The sequence below is a fragment of the Panthera onca genome, chromosome E3, assembly GCF_046562875.1.
Source record: "Panthera onca isolate mPanOnc1 chromosome E3, mPanOnc1 haplotype 2, whole genome shotgun sequence".
NCBI lineage: Eukaryota > Metazoa > Chordata > Mammalia > Carnivora > Felidae > Panthera > Panthera onca.
Window position 1 is genome coordinate 40,648,089 of NC_138354.1, and position 25,680 is coordinate 40,673,768.

General features: G+C 60.9%; 1 protein-coding gene across 2 annotated transcripts; it reads left to right on the top strand.

Annotated features, from left to right (window-relative positions):
• The first annotated feature begins 349 nt into the window (after positions 1-349).
• On the top strand, positions 350-25,273 carry CLCN7 (Cl-/H+ antiporter 7). Of its 2 annotated transcripts, XM_060648024.3 has the most exons (25): positions 350-580; positions 8,147-8,218; positions 12,718-12,789; positions 12,908-12,973; positions 13,321-13,453; positions 13,671-13,780; positions 14,372-14,452; positions 15,413-15,475; positions 15,595-15,678; positions 16,307-16,400; positions 16,635-16,699; positions 17,148-17,264; positions 17,882-17,936; positions 18,408-18,468; positions 19,026-19,164; positions 20,034-20,127; positions 20,390-20,559; positions 21,549-21,600; positions 21,880-22,007; positions 22,178-22,263; positions 22,514-22,643; positions 23,130-23,189; positions 23,275-23,451; positions 23,860-23,940; positions 24,206-25,273. In XM_060648024.3, exons 1-25 carry the CDS (start codon positions 428-430, stop codon positions 24,290-24,292), a joined length of 2,430 nt encoding a protein of 809 aa, XP_060504007.1. In that variant the 5' UTR covers positions 350-427; the 3' UTR covers positions 24,293-25,273. The 2 variants fall into 2 exon arrangements, with proteins under 2 accessions (XP_060504007.1, XP_060504008.1); XM_060648025.3 differs by lacking the exon at positions 8,147-8,218.
• The last annotated feature ends 407 nt before the right edge of the window (positions 25,274-25,680 follow it).

Genomic DNA, 25,680 nt, shown 5'->3' on the forward strand with positions numbered 1-25,680 from the left:
TCACGGGCGCCGGCGACCGCTCACTCCCCGGCAACCCGGCGGCCACGTGTCCACCAGTCCTTCCGCGCTACTGGTCGGCGGCCACCTGCCCTCTTCCCCCTTCCTCCGGTCTCGTCCGCGCGGACGCCGGCCCTCGCCTCCATTCCTGCCGTGACCCGTTCTCGGAAGCCGGACTCCGGTCGGTCACCCAAGCGCCCGAGCGGGCGGCGCCCCTCTCGCCCACCCCAGCTGCCGCGGAGCCCCCACCCCCCAGGACGGTGGCGGGCGCGGGACTACAACTCCCAGAAGGCCCCGCGCGCGCGCCCCTGCGCGGCCGCCGTCGCGCGTCACGTGGGGTTGGCCTCGCCGGTCACGTGGCCGCGGCGCGGGTCACGAGAACAAACACTCGGCCGCCGCGCTTTCCGGGCCGGTTCGGCCGCTGCTGGCCATGGCCAACGTGTCCAAGAAGGTGTCGTGGTCCGGCCGCGACCTGGACGACGACGAGGCGGCGCCCCTGCTGCGGAGGACGGCGCGGCCCGGGGCGCCAGCCGGCGAGGGCACGCCGCTGCTGAACGGGGCCGGGCCCGCGGCCGCCCGTCAGGTGAGTCCCCTCCGCCGGGAGAGCCCCGGGCCCGCGCCTCAGGCCCCCCGCCGCCGGGAGCCGGGAGCCGGGATCCGGGCGGGTGCGCCCCGGGCGGCCTTGGGCTACGCCTTCCCGGCCGCTCCGTCTCGCGGTTCAGCGGCTCTGGCGGGCGAGGGGTCGCCGGGTCGGCGGTGGCCCCGTGCCCGGCGGGTGCTGGCGGGCGCATCGGTACTCTGACCATCCCCCTGCCGAAGAGGAGGCAGCTGAGGCGCGACTAGTTCCGGAACGTGCCCCGGGGCCGCTTTGGCAAATGGCAGCGCTGGCTGGAACCTGGGCCCTGGGTTCTGGAGTCTTGGGGGGGGAAGCTCTGGGCCGGGTGACTAGTGGGGTTCGAGGGGCCGGCCCGGCTCCACGAGCTTCCGCTTGCACAGTGTTCTCTGGCGGTGGGGAGCTCTGCCGGCCCCCCTTTTCTGCAGGCACCAGTACGGGGCGATCTTAGGAAGGACGAGTATTTCCACCCAGGTGCCCTTAGCAATTAATTGAAACTGGGGCGTCCACACCGACGCTGGGAGCGAGTCAGGGTGGTTGCGGGGTGGTCAGCACATCGGCGATGCAGTGGAGGTGTTGAATGAATTGCGTGTGGTGTTGATTTTGAGTGCTTGGAAGCTTTTTATCCATTGCTTGCTCTGACTGTTTTTGCGTTTATTTTTCAGTTTTTCTTCTCCTGGCCTAGATCTGTCCTTTAAACGTTTGGACAGTGTTTAAAGATGAGAGAGGACCCAAGCCTCTAGGGCTTATCTTTGTACCGCCCCCCGAGAGGCATCGGACAGCCAAAGCCCACGTCTGCTCTTTGAGTGAAATCTTAACGTTGAAATGCTTTCTGTGTCTATATGAGAAGTGATCTGAAGTGGCTCATTTGGGGGGCGGGGGGGGGGGGACGCATAAGGGTGCTTTGTCATTTTCTTCTTGGAACGTTATTTTTTCCTCTTCTAAAAGAAAGTAACCCGAGGCCTACAAAATGGAAGCGTAAAACTGGCTTTAATTAAAGAAATTGGAAACTTTGGGGTGGAATTTGGGTTTATCTCGAGAGTGAACATGCTGGGGTTTCCCACTTCTCTCTCTCTTTTTTTTAACGTTTCTATTTATTAGTGAGAGACAGAGAGAGACAGAGCACGGGTGGGGGAGGGGCAGAGAGGGAGGGAGACACAGAATCCAAAGCAGGCTCCAGGCTCCTAGCTGTCAGCCCAGAGCCCGACGTGGGGCTAGAACCCAGGAACCGTGAGATCATGACCTGAGCCCAAGTCAAATGCTTAACTGACTGAGCCACCCAGGCGCCCTGGGGTTCCTCGTTTCTCTTTGCAAATAGACACAGGAGTTGGTTCTTATGGTTTTTGTTTTGTTTCATTTTCTTTTTTTAAGAGCTCTTTGAAATCTTTTCTTAAAAAAAAATGTATTCCCTTAAAAAATGCAAAGCTCTTTGTTCATCTGTGTTAGGTAGTAACAGACTAGCCTTTCTTAAACAATTAAGAAAAAAGTTTGTCCTGCACGTACTCAGTGTCCGGCTGTGTGCATTGTGCCTGGGACACCGAAGCGCACGAAGCAGCTTCCTTCCGACCGGCTGCAGGCTCACGGAGACAGGCCTCCTGCTCCAGGAAGACCGTGAGGGGCCCCAGAGACAGAAGAGGTCACAATTGGTTCCATTCTTTTGAAAAATTTTTTTTTGACATTTATTTATTTTTGAGACAGGGAGAGACAGAGCATGAACGGGAGAGGGTTAGAGAGAGGGAGACACAGAATCTGAAACAGGCTCCAGGCTCTGAGCTGTCAGCACAGAGCCTGATGTGGGGCTCAAACTCACGGACCGCGAGATCATGACCTGAGCCGAAGTCGGCCGCTCAACCGACTGAGCCACCCAGGCGCCCCTGGTTCCATTCTTGAAGAGTGCGAGACCCTCAGGCAGGCCGATGGCTGGGAAAGGATGAAGGGTGTGTTTGGGATCCTGTGCAAGTTTGGAAAGTAGGTGGGAGTGGGGAGAGAGGCAGGTGGGACCTGCAGGGGACAGCTGCTGGCTTTGAATTTGGCTGTATCTTGCGGAGAGCGCTGCAGGAAGCTGGCCGTTGCAGCCTGAAAGCATCGTAGCCCGCTGTGTGCAGACTGGCACGCGGGAGACCATAGGCGTTTGAGCTGGAAGTATCGTTCCGCACCCCGGGAGGTGAGCCCCGCAGCCTCCTCTGCCTCAGCGTCCCTGCCCGCAGAAAGGTCCGTGTGCGTGCTGCGCTCAGCGCTGTGCCCGTCCCAGCCGGCCAGCGGTAGCCGCTGTTTGTAGTCTTCGCGTTGGGAACGGCAGCACGAACGTGACTGTCCTTGGGTTGTCGTTCATGGGGTGACTCCGCTGGAGGCTGACGGGATTCCTCGACGCTGGCCTTTTGCTGGGAGGGTCTGCTCTGGGCCCGCAGGCCGAGCTCAGCTTTAGGCTCGGGGGCGCCCTGGTGCTGCTCTCAGTCCTGGGGCCGTTTGGACTAAAATGACATCCCAGGCCAGCAACCCCCTGCAGGAATGTTCTAGTGAATCAGACGCGGGAGCTTGTCTTGGCCACCTACTGGCCCTCTGGGGTTTGTTGCATTGTGTCCAGAGTCGCGTGGTGGTGGTGGTGGTGGTGCCACCGCGGCGTGGGCATAGCCTGCTCCGCTCCTGAAGAAGCTGTTCTGGGCAGTGCCTGCCGGGCACCCTCCCTGCCAGGCTGCTGAGTGCCCCGTGGGGAACAAGCACGGTGGGCAGGGTGGACTGGCGACCCTCCTGAGCTCAGCCGCCTGCCCGGAAGGAAGCAGGCTGCTCTGAGCCACCTGTGGGATGCTGTCCCCTTGGGCAGGCCCCTGGGCCCGTGGGGCCGGAGTGTGGGGTGATGGTGAGTTATCAGCGAGTCACTGCCGTTGTGCTGCTGGGACAAGAAGAGGGTGTGGTCAGCCAGTCATGGTCACATATGTGGGTAGCGGGGAGCGGAGCATTTGGAGAACTTCTGGGGGAAATCTGAGGCAGAAGCAGATGCTTCAGCGGTGGGGGGTGGGGTGTCTGCAGGGTTTGTAAATGCAGGACATTTCCAGGGACCTCAGCTTTGGGAAGATCTGCCTGGGACACCTTAGGGTCAGGAGGCGGGTAGCACTGTCAGGTTAGTGTTTAGAAACGATTCCAGGGATCTTCTCTGGAAGCTGGGTTACCTCCGTGTCTTCCCTGGTGACCTTGGAGCCGCAGACCACAGTCGGGGAGTGCCAAGGGCCAGGGCGGGGTGTTCGGGGAACCTGCCCGGGCGGCTCATCCGTCGTCCTCACCAGCCCCTTGAGTGCTGGACATAAGCGAGCCCCCCGTCTTTCTCCTCGGTGGTTTCTAGCACCTCATCATTCCATCCTGGAAGTTCCTGTGCCTTGGCGTCTATGTCCTGTCCTCCCTTTCTGTCTGCCCAGCCCCACCTTGGAGGGTCCAGGCTGGTTGCCCCACTGCCCTCCGTGAGGGCTCCCCAGATGGATGTCCCTCCTGTCTTTAGTACCACTCAGGCAGGGTCCGTGTGGGTGGGACAGACCCCTGTCGTCAGCAAGGAGGCAGGCTTGAGAGCTGAGGACCAAGACCAGGCCCAGGCCTAGACAGAACGTCCGGGGAAGCCTCCCGGGCAGAGGCCCAGACGATTCCACCTGCCGTCCCTTTCCCCCTCTGCACGGCTCACTCCTCCTCGATGGGGCTCAGCCTGCCGGCCTCCTCGCCCACCTGACCCAGCGTGCCAGGTTCTCACAGGCTCCCTCGGGCTTGCACTCGGTTTACAGGCGCCTGTCTGCTTGCCTGTGTGCCCCTGGCCGCTGTGGCCCTGTCCTCAGTGTGGAGCATGGACCTTGGCGGCCGTCAGAATGCGGCGGCACGGTCGAATAGAACAAGAGACAGCTTGTAAGTTTTTATTTTTTTTAATTAAAAAAATTTTTTTGAATGTTTGCATATTTTTGAGAGAGACGGAGACAGAGCATGAGTGGGGGAGGGGCAGAGAGAGAGGGAGACACAGAATCCGAAGCAGCTGCAGGCTCCGAGCTGTCAGTACAGAGCCTGATGGCGGGGCTCGAACTCACAAACCGCAAGGTCACGACCTGGGCCGAAGTCGGACACTTAACTGACTGAGCCACCCAGGCGCCCCAATAAGTTGCTTCTAAACTTTTGCTTTACGTTTGAGTAAAAACGTACGACAGAACTTGGCACCTTAACCAGTCTTTAGGGTACGGTTCAGTGGTGTCAGATGCATTCATGTTGTGCAATTGTCCCCACTGCCCGTCAGGGAACTCGTCCGCCTTGCACAACTGAAACACTGGCGCCCCAGCCCCTCCCCAGCCTGGTGCCCACTTTGCTACTTCCCGTCTTTGTAGACCCGAGTAGGAACCGTGCTGTGGTGTATGTGCAGTCACAACGTCTGTCTTGCCGTGGCCAGCTGCCGTCTTTCAGCATAACATCCCTAAGGTTCCTCTGCGTCGTAGCAGATTGCAGAATCTACTTCCTTTTCGAGGCCAGACCGTCGTCTTTTGCACATGTGGACCCCAGTGGATTTATCCGTTCATCCGTCAAGAGACATTTGGGTTCCCCCCCAGCCCCCCGCCCCGTGGCCCGATCATGCTTTCGTGAGTGGGGTGTGCAAGGGTCTCTTCAGGTCCCTGCTTCCAGCTCTACAGTGCACCCCCAAGGTGGGGTTGCTGGGTCACGTGGTCATCTTGTGCTGAATTGTCCGAGGAGCCACCAGGCTGTGTGCCGCGGCCGCCGCACCATCACGCCCCCGACCCCGGCACACAGGGCTCGGGCTCCTGGGCACCCCTGCCGCATTCACGACTCCGGGCTTTGGTGGTGGCCGTTCCGACAGGTGTGAGGTGGCATCTCGTGGTTGGGATGTGCATGGCTCTGGTGACGTCGAGCACATTGTCCTGGGCTCACCGGCCGTATGCATCTCGCCTTCGGAGACGTGTACTCGGGGCCTCTGCCCACTTTTGTGATTGGCTTCTTTTTGTGGTTGATTTGTGGGAGTTCTTCAGGGTTAAGGTGGTTGACTCCTTTCAGAAGTGCGATTCACAGCACGTTCTCCCTCTCTGCAGGCTGCCTTCCCCTCTGTTGTGTCTTCTGATGCACGGGGGTTTTTGGCAGGTCCCATTTGCACGTACTTTTAATTTTAATTTTAAAAATAACTATGGATTTACAGGAAGTTGACAAGGCCATACAGAGCGGGCCCGAGCGCCTTGCCCCCATTTCCTTCACTGCGTCAGTCCCCGTAGTGACAGCACAGCGCTGAAACCGGGACACTGATGTTGGCACGCGGGCGGTTCTCCGTCCTACGTCACGCAGGTGCCTCCGTGTGAGCGCCACCGCAGTCAACGTGCAGACCGTGTGGGTCGGCACGAGGCTCCCTCGTCCTGCCTCTTGTGGTCACCCCTCCCGCACCCCGATCCGTTCTCGTCCCCCAGACCCGACATTTCCAGAGAGTCAGGTCTGTGCAGCTGCACAGTGTGTAATCTCTGGGATCTTCCCACCCTAGAGATTCCGTCCCGGCTGTTGTGCATATCAGTAGTTTGAGGAGCTCTTATGTCACCTCACCCGTGTTTAAGAGAGAGAAACAGACACGACATGAAATAAATCACTGAACTTCAAGTAAATGGTTTTTCTCACCATGAAAGATGTTTCCCGGAAGATGCCTCGAAGCCCAGAAAAGACGTGGAGAAGCTGGGGGGGGGGGGGGGGGTGCTTTACCTCCACTGCCATCACGCGGTCCGGGTCCAGCGTGCTCTGCTGGGGTGCGGTCCACCCTCCACACCTGGCAGCCTCTGTGTCACCTGAGCACGGGGGACCGTGCCCACTGGACCCTTCTTGCCGCACCTCTCCGGAGGTGATGCATGTGCGGCGGCCTGGCCCCTGCAAACCGTTTAGACGTCGGAGGAAGCACTTTGCGGGTCCCGACTTTGGGCACCCTTTTTGCGGAGGAGTGATTGCCTGGTGTACTCGAGCTCCTTTCGTGATCACCGGAGAATAAGTGGCTCCGTCTGCCGGGTCGAAGCACAGACCACCGTCTCCAGATGCCCCTCACTTCAGCGCTCAGTTCCGCCCAGGTGTTGTTCAGCTGGGTTGTCCACGCTTGCGCCCCGTCCGCTGGCCGGTCAGCATGTGTGGATGTGCGCCCAAGGAAGTGCACTCGGTGTTGGCCGCACTCAGGCTTGCGGCCGGGGGCGGTGGCCCAGGACCCCTCCGGGTCCACGCGTCCTGTCTGCAGAGCGGAGGCTGTTCCAGGTCCAGGCGGCCTCCTGGCTGCGGTTCCCTCGAGAACTGGGACCTCTTGCCGGCCGAGTGCAGACGTCAGCGGGGCTGGCCCTCCTGCCCAGGGCGTGAAGCCGGGGAGCCCCGTCCTGCCTTTCTGCTCAGATTCAGCAGTTTGGGGCCGTTCCTGATCGTTTTTAAAAGAGAACCAGATGTTTCTGTCAGTAACCCCGCTTTACCAGAACTTGCTGCATGTGTGTGGACAGAAGTGCCCAGCTGCACACGGGGCACGGGTCCTCACGGGAACACGCAGCTCTGTGGGGTGAGCGTGGGCCCCATGGATGCCTGAGCCCGCAGACAGGACGAAGTGAGAGGTCGACAGCAGTGACTGATAACGAAATAGGACAGTCGTGACGACGTCCCGTCCCAGAAGGTACGCGAATGCGGTCTCCCTCTCCAGGCGTCGTACTGTTGTCGTGCACGCGCCCTCGCTCCTTTGAGGATGCCAGGTGGCAGAATGCCCACGTGACGAGGTGGGGGGAGGCGGCTGGCGCCTTGTGATGTGGCGCCAGGTGGCTGCTGACCTTGTGACCGCCCATCAGGAGGAGGGTCATCTGCCTGCTGACCACGCGGCGGGAACCGTGGCCGGGGGGCTGGCGTCTGATTTGTTCTCGTGCTGCGTCCTGTCGGCTGCGTCTGGGCTGACCCCCAGCGCAAGGCGCCCAGCTGCATGTGCCCTCCTCAGAGAAACCGCGAGTCACGTTTCGGTGCCAGTATGTTCCATGCAGTACTTGGGACATACTTAACGCTGCAACATGATGTTTCTCTGAAGTGCAAACGTTGGCCAGTCCCCCGACGTGACCGGGCAGTGGGTGTAGGAAGAACCATGCGCCTGGGTGTCTGTCCTCTGTGGCTGACCCGCCCCCGGGCCCAGGAGCCCGGCCCCGCTTCAGAGGCACCCTGGAGGTGCGGGCGCCCTGACCACATGTCTGGAGGGGCTGCGTGGAGACCTGTGACAGGTCCCCGCCTGCCGGAGCCTCCCGGTCTCCCGACGAGGAGACACAGGAGGATGGGTGGGGTGGGGGGAGCCTGGAGGACGCTCGCATGGGCGTCTTGCAGCCCTTGTCCCCGGGGCTGGCAGCTGTCTGCAGTCTCGGTAGAGCGGAGGAGGGCCCGGCCTCTGGGGCCAGGAAGGCCTGGGCTTCCCGTTCAGGGGCTCGACTCGTCCCGGGCCCCCCGCCGGCCATGCGGTAGGGTGGGGGGCCCCAGATGAGTCAGCACCGCCTGTGGCTGAGCGCCCTGTGATTTCTCTCACGCTTCCAGTCACCACGCTCAGCGTTTTTCCGGATCGGACAGATGAGCAACGTGGATCTGGATGACGAGCTGCTCGACCCCGTGAGTGCTAGACTCATCCCCTACCCTTCGCCTCTCACCACCCACCCCTTCCTCCTGTGGGGGTGCCGCCCGGCAGGGGGCGGACGGGGAGCGCCGGACACGAAGGTGGTGGACGGCGGGCAGGGCCGGGCAGAGCAGGGGGGCAGCCGTGGGTCGTGCAGAGCTCAGGGACAAAATGACCAGCTGTCTCGCGGGGACCCCAGAGCCTGGGCGACCGAGGGTCTGCTTGCCCTGAGGCTGAGCCACGTGAGCAGAGATGGGGCAGCGCGAGCCGGGAGGGAACACTGAGCGAGAGCGTCATGTGGGAGCACGAGACAGCTGGGGAAAGGCCAGGGGAACAGGCACCACCCGGGGGAGAGGGGCCTCGAGTGGGCCGGAGGGGGACTCTGGGGACAAGGACCTCAGGGGTGAGGGACCTTTGGACAGCGTGACGCCCTCTTGCCCTGCCCCGTGCCGAGCTGTCCGGCAGCTGCCGGCGAGTGCTTCCTGAGCCCGCCCGGGTCCCCTGACTTGCATTTGATTTCCTCCTCCGTGCCTCGTGGTTCGGACCTGCATTTCTGTGATGGCTGGTGGCAGCCCTCCGTACGTGTTCTTTGCAGAAATGTCTGTTCCCATTCTGTGCCGTTTTTATCAGGTTATTTGTGTTTTCGTTACTGGGTTGTAAGAATTCTTTATCTTTTTTTAAGATTTTATTTACTTACTTTTAAATTTATATTCAAATTAGCATGTAGTGCAACAATGATTTCGGGAGTAGATTCCTTAGTGCCCCTTCCCCATTTAGCCCATCCCCCCTCCCACACCCCCTGCAGCAACCCTCCGTTTGTTCTCCATATTTATGAGTCTCTTCTCTTTTGTCCCCCTCCCTGTTTTGATATTATTTTTGTTGCCTTTCCCTTAGGTTCATGTTTTGTCTCTTAAATTTTTTTTTGAATGTTTATTTTTGAGAGAGAGAGAGAGAGAGACAGAGCCTGAGTGGGGGAGGGGCAGAGAGAGAGGGAGACACAGAATCGGAAGCAGGCTCCAGGCTCCGAGCTGTCAGCACAGGGCCCGACGCAGGGCTCGAACCCACGAGCCGTGAGATCGTGACCTGAGCCGAAGTCAGACGCTCAACCGACTGAGCCACCCAGGAGCCCCTCATCTGTTCTGTCTCTTAAAGTCCTCATAGGAGTGAAGTCCTATGATATCTGTCTTTCTCTGACTGACTAATTTCACTTAGCATAATACCTTCCAGTTCCATCCACGTAGTTGCAAATGGCAAGATTTCATTCTTTTTGATTGCTGAGTAATACTCCATCGTGTGTATATTCCACATCTTCTTTTCCATTCATCCATCGCTGGACATTTGGGCTCTTTCCATACTTTGGCTCTTGTATAGCAGCCATGCTGCTATAAACATGGGGGTGCATGTGTCTCTTCGAAACAGCACACCTGTATCCCTTGGATAAATGCCTAGCAGTGCCATTGCTGGGTCGTAGGGTAGTTCTACCTTTAATTTTTTGAGGAGCCTCCATACTGTTTTCCAGAGTGGCTGCATCAGCTTGCGTTCCCAAGAACTCTTTAATTTTGATGAACTCCAGTTAACTATTTCTTTCTGTCGTCACTGTACCTTTGCTGTCTTATGTAAGAAGCCACTGCCTAGTCCAAGGTCATGAAGATTTTCTCCTGTGTTTTCTTCTGAGACGTCTTTGATTTTAAAGATTTTGTTTGTTTTGGGGGAGAGAGAGAGAATGCCCATATGCACAGGCATATGAGTGGAGGAGGGGCAGAGAGAGAGAGAATCCCAAGCAGGCCCTGTGCTGCCCGCACGGAGCCCGACTTGGGGTGCGATCCCACAACCCTGGGATCATGACCTGACCCGAGATCTATGCTCAACCGACTGAGCCACCCAGACGCCTTGAGAGTTCTATCATTTTGGGTCTTGAATCTGTCACTGATTTTGTCTGATGGAAGGTGACGGTAGAGCTTCACTCTTTTGGATGTGGATGTCCAGTTCCCTAGCGCCGTTTCTCAGAAAAACACTTCTTTCCACACTGAGTTGTGTTGGCACCATGTTCAAAAGTCAGCCATCCACGTGAGGCTCTGGGTCCCCCTTGTCTCCACCGTTCCCTGTGTCTGTCCTGGAGCCAGGGCCACACTGTCCGGGGGACCGGAGCTTTCATGTGAGTCTTGAAACTAGGAAGTGAGTGTCCTCCAACTTTGTTCTCCTTTTTCAAGCTCGTATTGGCTGCTGGAGACCCCTTGTGTTTCTGTGTGGTTTTTAAGCATGCCAATTTCTTTGGGGACGCCGGCTGGGGCGGCCCGGGACTCGCCGCTGCTTCTTAGTGCTTAGTCCTCTGACCTGTGAGCACAGTGTGTCTGTCCACATATTCACATCTCTAGGTTCTCTCAGCGGTGCGTTGTGGTTTTCAGCACACACGTCTTACGCTTCCTTTGGTAAATGTATTTTAGGAGTAAGTATCATTTCATATATTGTACTTTTGGCGCTAACGTAAGTAGGGTTCTCTTAATTTCATTTTTGGTTGTTCATTGCAGGCATTTAGAGATGTGTTTGATATTTGCGCGCTGATCGCATATCCTTCAATCTTACTGAATGTGTTATAGTTTTAATTTTTTAGTATGTTTTTTGAGATTTTGTGTATACAAGATCATGTCACCTGCAAATAGAGAGTTTTGTTTCTTCCTTTCCACCCTGGATGCCTTTTCTCTCTTGTCGCCTGACGGGCCTGGCGGAGCCTCCAGGATGAGGTCGAGTGGAAGTGCCCATCCTCGTCTCGTTCCTGGTCTTCCGGGAGAAGCGTCGGTCCTTCGCCATCGAGGGTGATGACTGACGCCTCGACCAGGTTGACGTGGTTCTTTTCTTACTTTGTGACATATTTTTGTCATGAAGGAATGTCGAATTTTTATCAGACACTTTTTCTGAACTTACTGAGATGATGGTGTGGATTTTGTCCTTTATTCTTTTGAAACCGTATTGAACTGTTTTTACTCAACCACACTTCGGACACCAAGTGTGTGGGTTTTCCTCGCCAAGCAGTTCTCTGCAGACGTCGACCAGGTGTCCTACAACTTAACTCAATTCTGACACTCTTATCCGGCATTATGCAGACCCCCGGGCTGAGGGCCCAGTCCCACGAGACCACCCCCGCTTCCGATGCCAGTCACAAATCCAGGCTGTCACCTGTGCTTCTGATCCACCGGCTCTGAGTTGGGGTTCTCATGCCCACCTCCCCTTCTCGGCCTCCATAATTTGCTAGAACGGCTCACAGAACTCAGGGAAACCCTCACTCACGTTTACTGGTCCATCGTCAAGGATAGAACTCTCGGGAACAGGGATGGGAGAGACACATAGGGCAAGGGGTGGGGAGGGGGCTGGGAGCCTCCCGGCCCTGCGGGGGGGGGGGGGCACCCTCCCGGCCCCTCTGTGTGTGCGTTCACCTGCCCGGAGGCTCCCCAGCCCCTTCCTTTGGGGTTTTTCTGGAGGCCCCGTGACACAGGTGAGCTTGATCAGGTCCTGGGTGACCAGCTCCGTCTCCAGCCGCCCTCCCCCCACCCGCCGCCAGAGGTCAGAGTTCTGGGAGTGGAGCTGGGAGCTCCCACCCTCTTACCAGCCTTGGTCATTCTGGCAGCAGCCTCTCTGTCTCTCCAGCGCACAGAAAACTCACCCTGCAGAAAGGCCATGGGATTTCGGAGCCGGGTGCCGGCCCCTGGGACAGACCAACAATGTATTTCCCATGGTTCCATAAACATGACATTGCTTGATTTTCGGACGTTAAGCCAGCCTCACGTCCCTGAGATAAACCTGCCTTGGTCATGGTGCCGAGGGATCCGATGCGCTGGTTCCTCGTCCAGGACTTAGTGTCTGCATTCCTAAGGGGGTGTGCCTGTGCCCTCCTGTCTTGTGGCACCTTCGTCTGGCTCTAGGGTCCATAGACTACTGGCTTCATAGAACAGATGGACACATGTCCCCTCCCCTTCTCGTTTGTGCTTGCTCTTAAAAAAAATTTTTTTTGGGGGGGCGCCTGGGTGGCTCAGTCGGTTAAGCGTCAGACTTCGGCTCAGGTCACGATCTCACGGTTCGTGGGTTCGAGCCCCGCGTCGGGCTCTGTGCTGACGGCTCAGAGCCTGGAGCCTGCTTCGGATTCTGTGTCTCCCTTTTTTTCTCTGACCCTCCCCCGTTCATGCTCTGTCTCTCTCTGTCTCAAAAATAAATAAAAACGTTAAAAAAAATTAAAAAAAAATTTTTTTAAAAATAATGCGTGTTTATTTTTGAGAGAGAACGAGCAGGGGAGGGGCAGACAGGGAGACAGAATTCGAAGCAGGCTCCAGGCTCTGAGCTGTCAGGACAGAGCCCGACGTGGGGCTCAAACCCACAAACCGTGAGATCGTGACCTGAGTCGAAGTCGGGTGCTTACCCGACTGAGCGCCGCAGGTGCCCCCCTGTGGTTTCTTCTTAAATGTGCTGGCTCGTCAAGTATGTGGCTCTACTCTTTCTCCTACAGGACTTGGAACCCCCTCACCCTTTCCCCAAGGAGATCCCGCACAACGAGAAGCTCCTGTCCCTCAAGTACGAGGTGGGCCTCCTTCCTCTGGGCCCCACCCCAAGCAGCCCCTGGGCACCTGTCCCCCGCCCCCGCCCCACGTGAAGCTGGAGCGTGGGGTCAGGCGTGGCGTTGTGTCTGCTGCCCGCAGAGCTTGGACTACGACAACAGCGAGAACCAGCTCTTCCTGGAGGAGGAGCGGCGGATCAACCACACGGTGAGTCTGCGCGGGCCGCCCACGCCGCTGCCCCGCGCTGCCCTGGCGCCATCTCCCTCCCCCTCCGTGGTCCTCGCACCTCCATCCCTTCTGCAAGAGACACCAGCGTAGGGCCCCGTGTGACAGCGGCTGTGTCCTGTGGGTGGCGGAGGCCGCCTCCTCCCAGGCGCCCGAGGTGGCGGCTTCTGATGGCAAATCGGTTGGGAAGGCCCACTGCCTCTGAGATGACCAGAGGCCGCCTCTCCGTGATGCGGGGTCCGTGTGTAGCGTGCCGTTCCCGGTGGGGGCCTCCCCCCGCACCCGCTTCTGATGGGCACCCCCCCCCCCCCCCCCCCCCCCGCCAACAGGCCTTCCGAACGGTGGAGATGAAGCGCTGGGTCATCTGTGCCATGATCGGGATCCTCACGGGCCTCGTGGCCTGCTTCATCGACATCGTGGTGGAGAACGTGGCTGGCCTGAAGTACAAGGTCGTCAAGGACAGTATCCTTTGTGGTCCCCAGCACAGGAGGGTCCACCGGGAGCGAAGCCTCTGAGCCCCGCGTGTGTGTTATCAAGGGCGGGGAGGTGTGGCTGCGTGCCCGTGTCTGTCACGGCCGGGAGGTGACGGTCCGGTCAGTGCGCAGCTCCTGGCGCTTGGGGCTCGGGAGGCCGGGCCGCAGGAGAGACCAGGAAAGTTTTCATCCTTGACGAGCCCTCGACATCGACAAGTTCACGGAGAGGGGCGGGCTGTCCTTCTCCCTTCTGCTGTGGGCCACCCTCAATTCCGCATTCGTGCTCGTCGGCTCCGCCATCGTCGCGTTTGTGGAGGTAGGGCCACCAGGAGGTCGAGGCAGGGGCGCCTGCGTGGGTGGGAGCCCTGACACCGTGCTGGCCGGGTGGGCGTGGCTACACTGCTGGGGCCTCTGGCGCAGGTGTTAAACGTCCAGTCACCCCCGACCCCAGGGCGCCCGGCTCCTGCCCCGCTCAGCGAGGACTGTGGGGCCGGCCCAGGTGGAAGGGACCCCCCGTGTCTCTCAGAAGCCTGTCTTCCTTCGCCTGCCCCTTTGCCTGTCTCTTGTCGTGGGTATAGCATCCAGAAGCTTCTGTGTGGGGTGCTGTGCGGTGCCCTCCCCGCCGGCCCCTCGGCCAGTGTGTGACATGTGCCTCCTGTCTGTCTTGTAGCGTCCCCTGCCCCTCGTGCCCTCTTGGGGACACCGGGCTTCCTTTCCTCTCCTTTCCCCACCCCTCCCGTGGTCTGCCGACCCCGGTGGTCACTGCCTGTGGGGTGAAGCGAGAATCCCTCCGTGGGCAGCTGTTCCCCGTGTGGGCCCCCGCGTGGCTGTGTCCTCCTGGGCCGGGTGGTGGCTGTGGCCCCTCGCTACCTGACCCGGCTCAGTGCTGGCCTCTGCCTCCTTCCAGCCGGTCGCTGCCGGCAGCGGGATCCCTCAGATCAAGTGCTTCCTCAACGGGGTGAAGATCCCGCATGTGGTCCGGCTCAAGGTGAGGCCCGGAGGGGGCGCGTGGCTGGCAGCAGGCGCTCCGCGTGGGGTTCTCGCGGGGTCGGGAGCTCCTGGTTTGCCCGCCTGCACGTGGGGACCAGCCCGGACGGACTCTGTGTGCTGCCCGTGAGCACGTGCGTGGATTTTGCGTAATCTCGCTTTGGAAGGTGGTGAGGTTTTCTCTTACGCGCTTTAAGTCCTGCACGAATGCTGAAATGGGGTATCTGTTAGGATCACGGCGGTGTGGAACCTAAGTTCTGCGTGGTGGTTAATGTTTCCAAACGAGAACCGCTCTGTTAGAGTGGTGGGTACGCTTGCCGTGACGCTTTCCTTGCTCTTAAAATTGTCCTCGATGTTCGTTACACTTACTGTCTTTGACACCCTGTTTCTGAGGAGGTTGGGGGGTCAGGAGTGTGGTCCCTCCATGGTCATTTCCGGTGTTGGGTAGGCATGCCTCAGCCAGAGGCTTCTCACCCCGTCTGGGGAGAGGGGGTGCTCCTGGGGGCCGGCAGCTGTGCACTGGGGGTGACAGCCCGGGGGAGGCCCCGTGCCCTGCTGCAAAGGGCAGGACTCACCTCGGAGCCGCCAGGAGCAGCGTCTGCCCCGTTGCTACCACACTGGTAGCCAGGCGGCGGTGGGCAGCGACCCTGGCAGGTGGTCGGCAGAGAAATGCAGCTGGGGGCCCAGAGGAGCCGTACCTCCTGCTGCTTTCTGCTCCCTGGGACACACGAGTACTCAGGGCAGAAAATGGGAAGATGAAGGAAATCAGGAAAGAATCAGCCGGGAGTCCAGCTCCGAGGATACCTGCGGTAGACGCGTGGGCCCTCCCCCCCCTGCCTTGTCTCGTGGGGCTGGGGCTGGACACGCAGTCAGGATTGCTTCACGTTTACAGCTTTGCTACAGGTTCCCAGACCGTGTGGCCTTCAATCAGAGACTCGATGTGTTTTCCCTTGTATTCTAGACCCTCGTGATCAAAGTGTCTGGAGTGATCCTGTCTGTGGTGGGCGGACTGGCAGTGGGAAAGGTAACGGAGTGCATGTGGTGCTGTCCTAGCGTGAGTCCCCCGCACTCTGCCTGCGACGCGAGGCCACTGTGTTCTCTTGGAGCCACGCTTGTCTGAGGGCGGCTGTCCTGTGCTTCTAGGAGGGGCCGATGATTCACTCGGGCTCTGTGATCGCCGCCGGGATTTCCCAAGGGAGGTCAACGTCGCTGAAGCGAGATTTCAAGGTGAGTTCTCTCCTGCCGACACGGACGACCACGCATCCCTGGGAGGCTCCACCGGGACCTTGGCCTCTCCCGTGACCGTCCCCAAGGCACGCAGAACGAGGAGGCAAGAGTGACTCGTGGACACATTGAAGAGGCTTAGTTTCGGGATCTGTTCCAGAGCAGTTTTGTCACGTTTCCCCTAAAAGCCACCACATTTTGATGGCTAGTGTGCTGAGTTGATGTGGGAATGCACACGTTCGTTGTTTTTATAAGCAGAGTCTTAGGTTTTTCAATCAAAAACGTGTTTTCAGCTCATCTGTTCGCAGTTGGCGGTGGGGTTTTGAGTTTCTAACGTGTCTCTTAGGCAGACTGTGATGTGTCCTCGTTGTTGTGAATGGGTGTCTTCGGTTCCCTCTCTCGGTTGTTGGCGTGCAAGGGTGCGTTCAGCGTGTGTCGCCTCGTCAGCTCTCTGGTCTTTGTGAATGCAAGTCGATGGCTGTCCCGAGACGCCTTCATGTCCCCTCCTCCCTGCCCCCCTCTGCCTTCGGGCCCTGTCTCCATGGCCTCTGGCTGACCTCGGCCCTTTCTCAGTGAAGTGCCCTCGGGGAGGCTGGCTGAGCCCCACTCTCCCCGTTTCTTCCTGTTGTAGATCTTCGAGTACTTCCGCAGAGACACGGAGAAGCGGGACTTCGTCTCAGCGGGAGCTGCGGCCGGAGTGTCCGCTGCATTTGGAGCCCCTGTGGGTGAGGAGGGCGGCCTGTGCCGGGGAGGTCTCCGTGCCCACTGTGTGGAGGAGAGTTCTTGGTGTTGGCAGACTTTGAGCTCGGGGTGAGGATGGGCACGTGCCCCCGAGAGGCCCTGTGGCCGCCCTTGACGGTCTTGGGGCCCTGGGGTCTCGTGGGGCAGGGGCTGCGGTAGATGCGGGGTCCCCCGCGGCCTGGGTCAGTGCGGCAGTGCCGGGCTGCTTGCCGTTCTAGGTGGGGTGCTGTTCAGCTTGGAGGAGGGCGCCTCCTTCTGGAACCAGTTCCTGACGTGGAGAATAGTAAGTCTGTGGAGGGCCGCTCCCTCGCTGGAGTCAGGCACTGCCAGTCCCTGGCCTCTGCTGTCTGGCGGGCCCCTGCCCCTGGGGAGACGTCCCCTGACGTGCTGGGAGCCGTGCACCCTGTGGGTCTGTCATGGCAAGCCCTGCCCATCACTTGACCTGAGCCGCTGCCCGTCCCCCGTCGGCCGCGGGCCTTGTTTGCCACCTGCTCTCCTGCTTATCAGGACCCCAGACCCCGCACAGCTCGTCCCTCAGCTCCATCACTGGCTTGGCCCAACGCTCATCCACACAAGGCAGTGACCCACTCGTCCAGCCGCGAGGGGCCAGCCTCGGGAGGGTCTCCAGACACCTCCTAAGTGACAGGGGAAGGCCCCCACCCAGCCTCCTGGCTCTGGGACTTTGGCCCAATGGGCTTGGTTCTGATGGCGCTCGTTCTCTCTGCCTACAGTTCTTTGCTTCCATGATTTCCACGTTCACCCTCAATTTTGTCCTGAGCATTTATCATGGAAACATATGGGACCTGTCGAGCCCAGGACTGATCAACTTTGGAAGATTTGACACAGAGGTAATATAATGTGCTCCCGCGTTCTTCCCGGTTCTTTCTTAGTGTGGGGCCAAGATCATCCCGGGATGATTCCGGTTCATTCTGAGAATGTGGACTGTAGAGAAATAGTTGGTTTTAGCTGCATGATTGAGCTGAGTGCCCGGGGCCGGAGATAAGAAGAAAGCACACCTCGGAACTGCCCGTCAGGTTAGGATGTCTGACACCCATCGGACATTCCGGGGGGTATCTTGGCAGTCCGCTGACTGTTGGACAAAGGTGCTTAGATCCCACTCCCGTGAGGGGCCGCGCATGCGGACACAGAGGAGCCCTGAGTGGCTCAGAGGGTCACGAGACGTGTTCCCGGGGCTCTTCCTCACTTGTGCCCCGCTGACTGCCATTTGGCAGAAGCTTGGGCCGTCCCCGCCTTCAGCTGGACGGAGACGCAGACCAGGAGCAGGTGAAAGCCTTACAGGGAGCGTGATCTGCTCAGAACGCCCGGCACTTCTGTCGCGTGGGACCCCCACGGTTCTGCGTGCAAGTGCTGGGGGCGCCGTGTGCACGGGCAGACTGTGGGCCGTGTCTGTACCAGGGTCTGTGTGGAGACAGCTCACGGGCTGCTCGTTCTCTCCCCTGTGCAGACGATGGTGTACACGATCCACGAGATCCCCATCTTCATCGCCATGGGCGTGGTGGGTAAGGGCCGGTCCGTGCTTCCTGTCACTCCCCCAGACGGCCGCGGGTCCCTTCCAGTGGGGTCAGGGCCTGCCAGAGCCCAGCCTGGCCCAGCTGTGAGGTGGCCGGAGAGGAAAACAGCCCCCGCACCCCGCGTCCTCCCGTGTCCTGCCCTGTGCACACACCCCCGGGAGGGAGCCCACAGCCCGAAGACCAGAGCTTTACCTCTCCACCGGAGAAGCTGCTGTTGGGGGGGGGGGGGGGGGGGGAGGCAGGGGGTCCACAGAGAAATAGAATGAGCTGTGGATGGTGCTTTCTACTGTGAGAAACCTTTTTTCCTGGAAGGAAAGCAAAGCCTCTGAGACAAGCCAGGGCGTCTGTCAGGGTGCAGTGACGCAGACATACACTGCTCCCTTCCCACGCCTCTGCTGCCTGGGAGGCCACCTTCTTCCTCCCCCGTGTCCCTTACATGCTCCCCCTTCCCGGTCGTAGGTGGTATTCTTGGGGCCGTGTTCAATGCCTTGAATTACTGGCTGACGATGTTTCGAATCAGGTGAGAAACCTCCACTTTGTGGACCAAACGGACCAGTGTGGCTCCTGGGGCCTTTGAAAACGGATGTATTGTGGGCCCTGTGCCCACACACGGCGGAAGGCTGTGTGCCAACGTGTGTCCTTCTGTGATGGGTTGTACAGGAGGCGACAGGCCAGCGCTGGCCAGGGGCTGGGTGAGGCTGGGTTTGGCTGGAGGCCTGGAAAGGGGCCCTGGGGTTGGGGTCCTCCCAGCTTCTCTGTCCAGCCTCGGCCTGGTCCATCCGGGCGTCTCGACCCGGGGTATAGTCGGGCCTGCAGACCTGCAGATCAGCGTGGGAGCTCGTGAGTTTCCTTAACCTTCGGGCGGGTCCTGGGCTCAAGGACACACACCTTCCTTCTTGTCGTCTGGCCCGGACTGAAAGTGCTGCCGGGGAGCATCCAGATGACCTGGTGCCTGTGCACTGTCACCCCATTGTGTCCTCTGACGGGCTTTCCTTGGAGCCATGGTCTCCATTGTCATGGCAGTGGCCCAGGCGTCCAGCCGTCCCAAGGCCTTGTCCATCCTGCTGTCTGCTCTAGGTACATCCACCGGCCCTGCCTCCAGGTGATTGAGGCTATGCTGGTGGCTGCCGTCACGGCCACGGTCGCCTTTGTGCTGATTTACTCATCGCGGGACTGCCAGCCCCTGCAGGGGAGCTCCGTGTCCTATCCCCTCCAGGTAGGGGGTCCAGGGTCAGGGGGAAGGGTCCGCCAGCCCGCGCCCAGCAGGAAGGAGGCTGGCACAGCTGAACTCCGGGATGGAGGTGCTTCCCAGGGCCACCGGGCGTCAGGGAGAGGCATTATGTCAGACAGGGTCTCCCCCGTCCTCCCTCCAGAGCACTGGCCTGCCCAGGGCCACACGAGGACTTCCAAAGCGGGTTGTTGTGGGTGTGGGCCTGAGAAGCGCAGCCACACGCACGCACGTGCTCTGGCGGTTGGCACATGGATAAACATGACAGGGTTTGCCTGTAAATGGGTTTATTTGGTTGTGAAAAGGGGTGAAGCCCTGACACACAATACAGCGTGGAGGGATCTCGAAAACACTGTGGAGAGAAGCCAGACACAAAGTCCCGTATGGTGTGTGACATTATGTGAAACATCCAGAACAGACGGGTCCACAGAGGCAGAGCAGATTCGTGGTGGCCAGGGGCTGGGGGACGCACCAGGGAGTGACCACTGATGGGTGGATGGAAACCGGTGTCACGGGTGTGGGTCTGGGCTTCCCCCAGCCGACTGGCCCCCAAGCCGGCCCCCTCTGTGGGTTAGGCATCCAGGAACCACAGCTGTGCTCGCCTGGGAGGGCCGGACCCCTGCGCACCAGCGCTCAGGTGGCCGCCTGTTGAGCCCCGGGGGTGGGCTCAGGGGTGCCTCCCGGAGTCCTCGTGTGCCCCATTGTTCCGTGGGCTGGGCCCTGCAGGCTGGACCTCTGACGCTCTGGCCGTTCCTGGGCCTGGCTCTTTGCTGGCCCCTGCTAGGCCTTGACCTGCCCCACCCATCACGTGGTTGGCCCCTGGCCCCAGCGGCCTGTCCCCTCTTCCACCCTTGCAGCTTTTCTGTGCGGACGGTGAGTACAACTCCATGGCCGCGGCCTTCTTCAACACCCCCGAGAAGAGTGTGGTCAGCCTTTTCCACGACCCACCAGGTGAGTGCCCAGGCTCTCTGGTGCCAGCCGCGTGTCCCCACGTGCTCTCTGACCGACCCGCGGTCACTGGGCCCAGGGCCCGGGTGTCGCCTTCTGGCCAGCTGTGCCCTGAGGGCAGGGGTCACCGCCCTTGCCGCAGTGGTGGGCACGCTGGTGCGCAGGGGTTCGGCCGGGACCCTTCTCTTCCTGGAGGGCGGCTGCTGGCCTGGGTCCACGCGGGTGGGTCCACGCGGCAGGCCCTGGCCAGCCCCCTCTCCCCTAGGCTCCTACAACCCCGTGACGCTAGGTCTCTTCACCCTGGTCTACTTCTTCCTGGCCTGCTGGACCTACGGGCTCACGGTGTCCGCTGGCGTCTTCATCCCGTCCCTGCTCATCGGGGCTGCCTGGGGCCGGCTCTTTGGGATCTCCCTGTCCTACGTCACCGGGGCCGCGGTGAGTGTGGGCTCCCAGCGCACGGGGACGGCGCTTGTGCTCGGCCTTGAGTTTCCCGGACGCTGGTGTTTGACGCGTCCTGTTGGCCCAGCCGCCTGTCTGTGCTCCACAGACGCTCGTCGGGGAGGCTTGGTGTTTCTCGTTACAGGACGGGCCCTGGGAGCATGTGACCGAGGCGCATGTGCCCGGCCTCTGGGAACTTGGTTTCCATTTTTTGTGTTTTTATTCTTATTTTAGTCAAGATTTTAAAACCTGTGAGAAGGCACAGGCAGAGTCTCCCGTCCCCCCATCTGCTCGCTTTTCCAGGCTCTGGTTGTGTGTTTTGTCAGGTTTCCTTCCAGACGTGGTCTCTGGGTGGTGGTCTTTCAATCCGGAAGCGGTTTGTGCGCCGTAAGGCCTCCCCCTCCGCCGAAGCACGTAGTTCGGCGTTCCTTAGCGTGTTCGCAGACTCGTGTACGAGTCTCCGCTGTCGAGCGCCATGCTTGACATCCCTCACCCCAGGAAGCCTGCACCCCTGGCAGCCGCTGCCACACCCCGTCTCTGCACACGCACCCGTTCTGGGCATTTCCTGAGCGGAACCCCACGCTGTGAGGCGTCGCCCGCGGCTGTCCGTGCTGTGCACGTGCTGGGTTCCCTGCTCCCTCGCGGTGCAGTCATTTCTGCACAGATGGTGCCCGCTGCGTGCGCGTGGGCGCCACCGTCTTTCCTCGGCGCACAGAAGGTGCTTCTTGCCTTAGCTGCTGAGTCGTCCGGTGCGTGCAGGTGGCATAGGTCATTTGGGGCATCCTGAGTGGGGCGCACCTAGGGTACTTCCAGGTTTCTGTCACCCTGGATGCTGCCACAGACCACTTTGCTCACGTGTGTGTAAACCATAGGGTGTCCTTCTAGGGCTGGAATTGCTGGGCCCAGTGGCCCCTGGGGCGTCATGCATCTCTTTGGGTTTGAGTAGGGGGCTGCCAGCCCCTGACCCTCCTCTGTCATCCCCACAGATCTGGGCGGATCCTGGCAAATACGCCCTGATGGGAGCGGCCGCCCAGCTGGGTGAGTCCTGGCCTCCCCGTGGGGTCCCAAGGTTAGGTGGGGGCGTCTTCCCCTTGGAGGAGTGAAGGCAGGAGTTGACCCCGTGTCAGTGTTCAGGGTCACTGTCCCCACCCAGTGCGGCCTGCCCGGGCAGACCACGAGGCTAAACGGTGGGGTCGGGGGGCACGCAGGTGTGCACAGAGAACACAGATGGTCAGGGGAAGTAGGAGAGTCCTTGTGGCCCACAGAGGCTGGACGCTACCCCTGACTCCACCCCCCCACCCCCCCACCCCTGGACAGGTGGGATCGTGAGGATGACGCTCAGCCTGACCGTCATCATGATGGAGGCCACCAGCAACGTGACCTACGGCTTCCCCATCATGCTGGTCCTGATGACCGCCAAGATCGTGGGGGACATCTTCATCGAGGTGTGGCTTGTGGGAAGAGGCCTGCCAATCCTTCTTGTGCCTTGCTTTGTGGGCCCTCCATGCCCCTGGCCTGAGCCTGGGGGAGCCTGAGCCTGGGGGCTGGGGGTGTGCGGCAGAGGTGGAGGGAGGGACCGACAGAGCCCCCGCGCCAACAGCCCGCACGTCCTCAGGGCCTGTACGACATGCACATCCAGCTGCAGAGCGTGCCCTTCCTGCACTGGGAGGCCCCCGTCACCTCACATTCGCTCACCGCCAGGTACGGTGGCACCGTGGCGGCTTCCGGCGGTTTGGGAGGGCCCGTGTCTGAGGGTCTGGGGAAGCGCCGTGTGGGCGGCCGGCCGGGGAAGCCCCTGGGGGTCTGCGGGCTCCTGGCTCCCCGTCCCCGGTTTTCCCGCCTACGGGGGCTGCACCTGTATCGCGCGTCCACTCCCGTGTGAGCAGAGCGGGAAGCTCCCCTTGGTCCCGTGGCTGGTCACGGCAAGGCCACAGCGGGGGCTCTTCCGCAGGGAGGTGATGAGCACGCCGGTCGTCTGCCTGCGGAGGAGGGAGAAGGTGGGCGTCATCGTGGACGTTCTCAGCAACACGGCCTCCAATCACAACGGGTTCCCTGTGGTGGAGCTGGCCGATGACAGCCAGGTACCCGGGGCGGCCCACCCGCGCCCACGCGGCCCCGGGACGGCTGGCGGAGGCCAAGTTCCCGGCTGCACGCGTGGCCTGTGCGGCCGTGCTGCGGATATGGAGACCCTGCACGCGCAGTTGGGGCTCCGCCCCGCTTGCTGGGAAGGAACGGAATCAGGAGGCCGGGCAGAGGCGGCCCGCCGGGGGTGGCCAGCCATCCACGTGTCTTGGGCTCCTGCCCTGTCAGCTGAGGAGCTGTGGGGGGGGCGGGGGACACCCGTCGGGAGCTGCCTGGGATGTCAGGGCCGCGGTGTGCGTCTCACCCCGGCTTCTCGTGGCCTCGTTCCCGCGGTCACGTCCCGTTGCCGCTGCCGGGAGTGCGCGAGATGCCTGCGGCAGGGCCGGTGTCTGCCTCGAAGGTCGCCGCGGGGCCACTGAGCATGACAGGAAGGGCCTCGGGTTTGGGCTTCACCCACAGACCACAGACGGGTCTCTTTTCTGCAGCCGGCCCGGCTTCAGGGCTTGATCCTGCGCTCCCAGCTGATCGTCCTCCTGAAGCACAAGGTAGCTGCCGGGCGCCTGGGGGGGTGGGGGGGGGGGGCAGGAGACACAGCCGGGCGCCCGAGTCCTGACACACCACCGCCTGCAGGTGTTTGTGGAGCGCTCCAACATGGGCCTGGTGCGGCGGCGGCTTCGGCTGAAGGACTTCCGGGACGCCTACCCACGCTTCCCCCCGATCCAGTCCATCCATGTGTCCCAGGATGAGCGGGAGTGCACCATGGACCTGTCAGAGTTCATGAACCCCTCCCCCTACACGGTGCCCCAGGTGCCTGCCCGAGAGGCTGTGGCCAGGGCAGGAGCCGCTCCGAACACGTCCTTTGTTTTTCTCTTTTTTACATGTTTTCAATTTGAGACAGCGTGATGGGGCGCACACAAGTGGGGGAAGGGCAGAGAGGGAGGGAGAGTGGGGGAGGGGCGCAGAAAGAGAGCGAGAATCCCAAGCAGGCCCTGCACTGTCATCGCAGAGCCCCACGCGGGGCTCAAACCCACGAACTGTGAGACTGTGGCCTGAGCTGAAATCGGGAGTCGGGCGTTTAACCAACTGAGCCCCCCAGGCGTCTCCGGGACGCATCTTTGTGCGGAGGGGGGAGGTGCAGGGGGGACCGCCAGCCAACCTCTTCCCACACTAGCGGGGCCGGCAGGTCAGCTGAGGCCCCGTCCCCTCCCTTTGCAGGAGGCGTCCCTCCCTCGGGTGTTCAAGCTGTTCCGGGCGCTGGGCCTCAGGCACCTGGTGGTGGTGGACAACTGCAACCAGGTGAGTGGTGGGGAGGACGTGCCCGAGGGAGCCCTGGGGCAGGGCCCGGGTGCCAGCCTCGCCCTTTGCCTCCTGAGCTGACTGCCCTGGTCGCTGGTGGGTACTCGCTCTCGGCTCCTGTGGGGGACTCAAGGTTTGGTATCCAGACTGGCCACCTGCTCAGTCCTGGGGTTCCCCAAACTGTGCTGCCCCTTGGCACGTGGGGCAGCGGCTTCCACAGGGGCAGGGGGTTGCCAGCGTCACTGAGTTGGCTTTGCCTCCACAGGTGGTCGGACTGGTGACCAGGAAAGACCTAGCCAGGTACCGGCTCGGGAAAGGGGGCCTTGAAGAGCTCTCCCTGGCCCAGACGTGAGGCCTCAGCCCTTCTCTGGGGTCCCCCCTACTCCCTGGATCAGCACTGGATCCAGCATCCCCTACTCCTCGGGACGTGTGTGTCTATGTTTGTGCGCCTGTGAGACCGTGAGCGAGCGGCACCCCGTGGGTCCCAGTGGTGCCAGCCCGCAGGCAGGGCCCTCTGCTGCTTGTGTGCCGTCTGTCCCCCCGCGGGCCGGCCTGGAAGGACCACACTGACTGTGCATCACCAGCTGGGGCCCGGGTGACGCACAGCTGCTGCAGAGATCGTGGCCTTGTCCCTTTGGCTCATTCTGTGGCCGTGAGGTGATGGGCCTGGGCACTGGACCCTGCCCGGCAAAGGCTCCAGCTGGACACCTGGAGGCGGGGCCCTGGGGAGCGGCCTCTGCAGCCAGCTCTGTAGGGAGTTCGGCTCTTTTGCCAGACTCACCACATGGCCTCTCGGGGGTCTTGGCCAGAGAGAAAGCCGAAAACATCGATGGGGTGAACACCTCCGTCACCCCGAGCTGTGGTCCAGACCAGACCCACAGCTGTCGCCAGAGTGCACGGCACCGAGAGAGCTGCTATCTAAGCACGTGGGGGCTCCCACTGGCCTCTGAGGACCCTTGGTCCGGGGCCGTGTTCCAGGACAGCTCCTGTTCCAGTCCTGGGGCAGGTGGGCTCTGGGATGGGCTGGTGAGCCCAGAGCAAGAATGCTGTGCCTCTGTTAGGCTAGATGGGCCTGGATCCGGTGTCCTGTGTCCCCAGAGCCCTAGGGAACCTTTTCTGGAGGTGATTCCCTGGCCTACTTCTGAGACTAGGTGATGTGGGTGCCATTGTAGCAGCTGGGGGTGGGGTGGGGGACGGTTCGCCTTGGTTCTGGCCCCTTAAAGGAAGTGGGTCCTCAAAACGCTGGTCCCTTCTTGGTGGGACCCCCCCTGGGGGACGCGGTGAGAGGAGCGGGGGCTTTGAAAGGGAGAAATAAAGGAATCGTACCCTCACACTTGCAGCTTGGCTCCCTTGTTCCTGCTCAGCACCAGCCACAGTCTAGCAGTGGGGGATTTGCAGGACCGCTGAGGGTGGGTGTGTCTGGGACGGGGCGTCTTGGATGCGCATGTGGGGACCCCACAGGGAGGCGGGGAAGGCAAGAGACACAGAAACCCACGGGTGAGGAAGCAGTCATGGCCGACACACGCCCATGGGATGTGCTGGCACCAGCTGCCAGACAGCTTCAGGGCCAGTCTGGGCGGTTTGCTGCCCCTGGGCCCTTGGTCTGGATGCTGCTCTGGGCCACGAGGGGGGTGATGTGGCCACAGGCAGGGCCTTGAAAGGCCCCCGGACCACGGGTTGACTTCGGAGTGTCCACTTTGTGCCCTCTGTGGGTGGGCTTGGGCGACCGGGCAGGGGGAG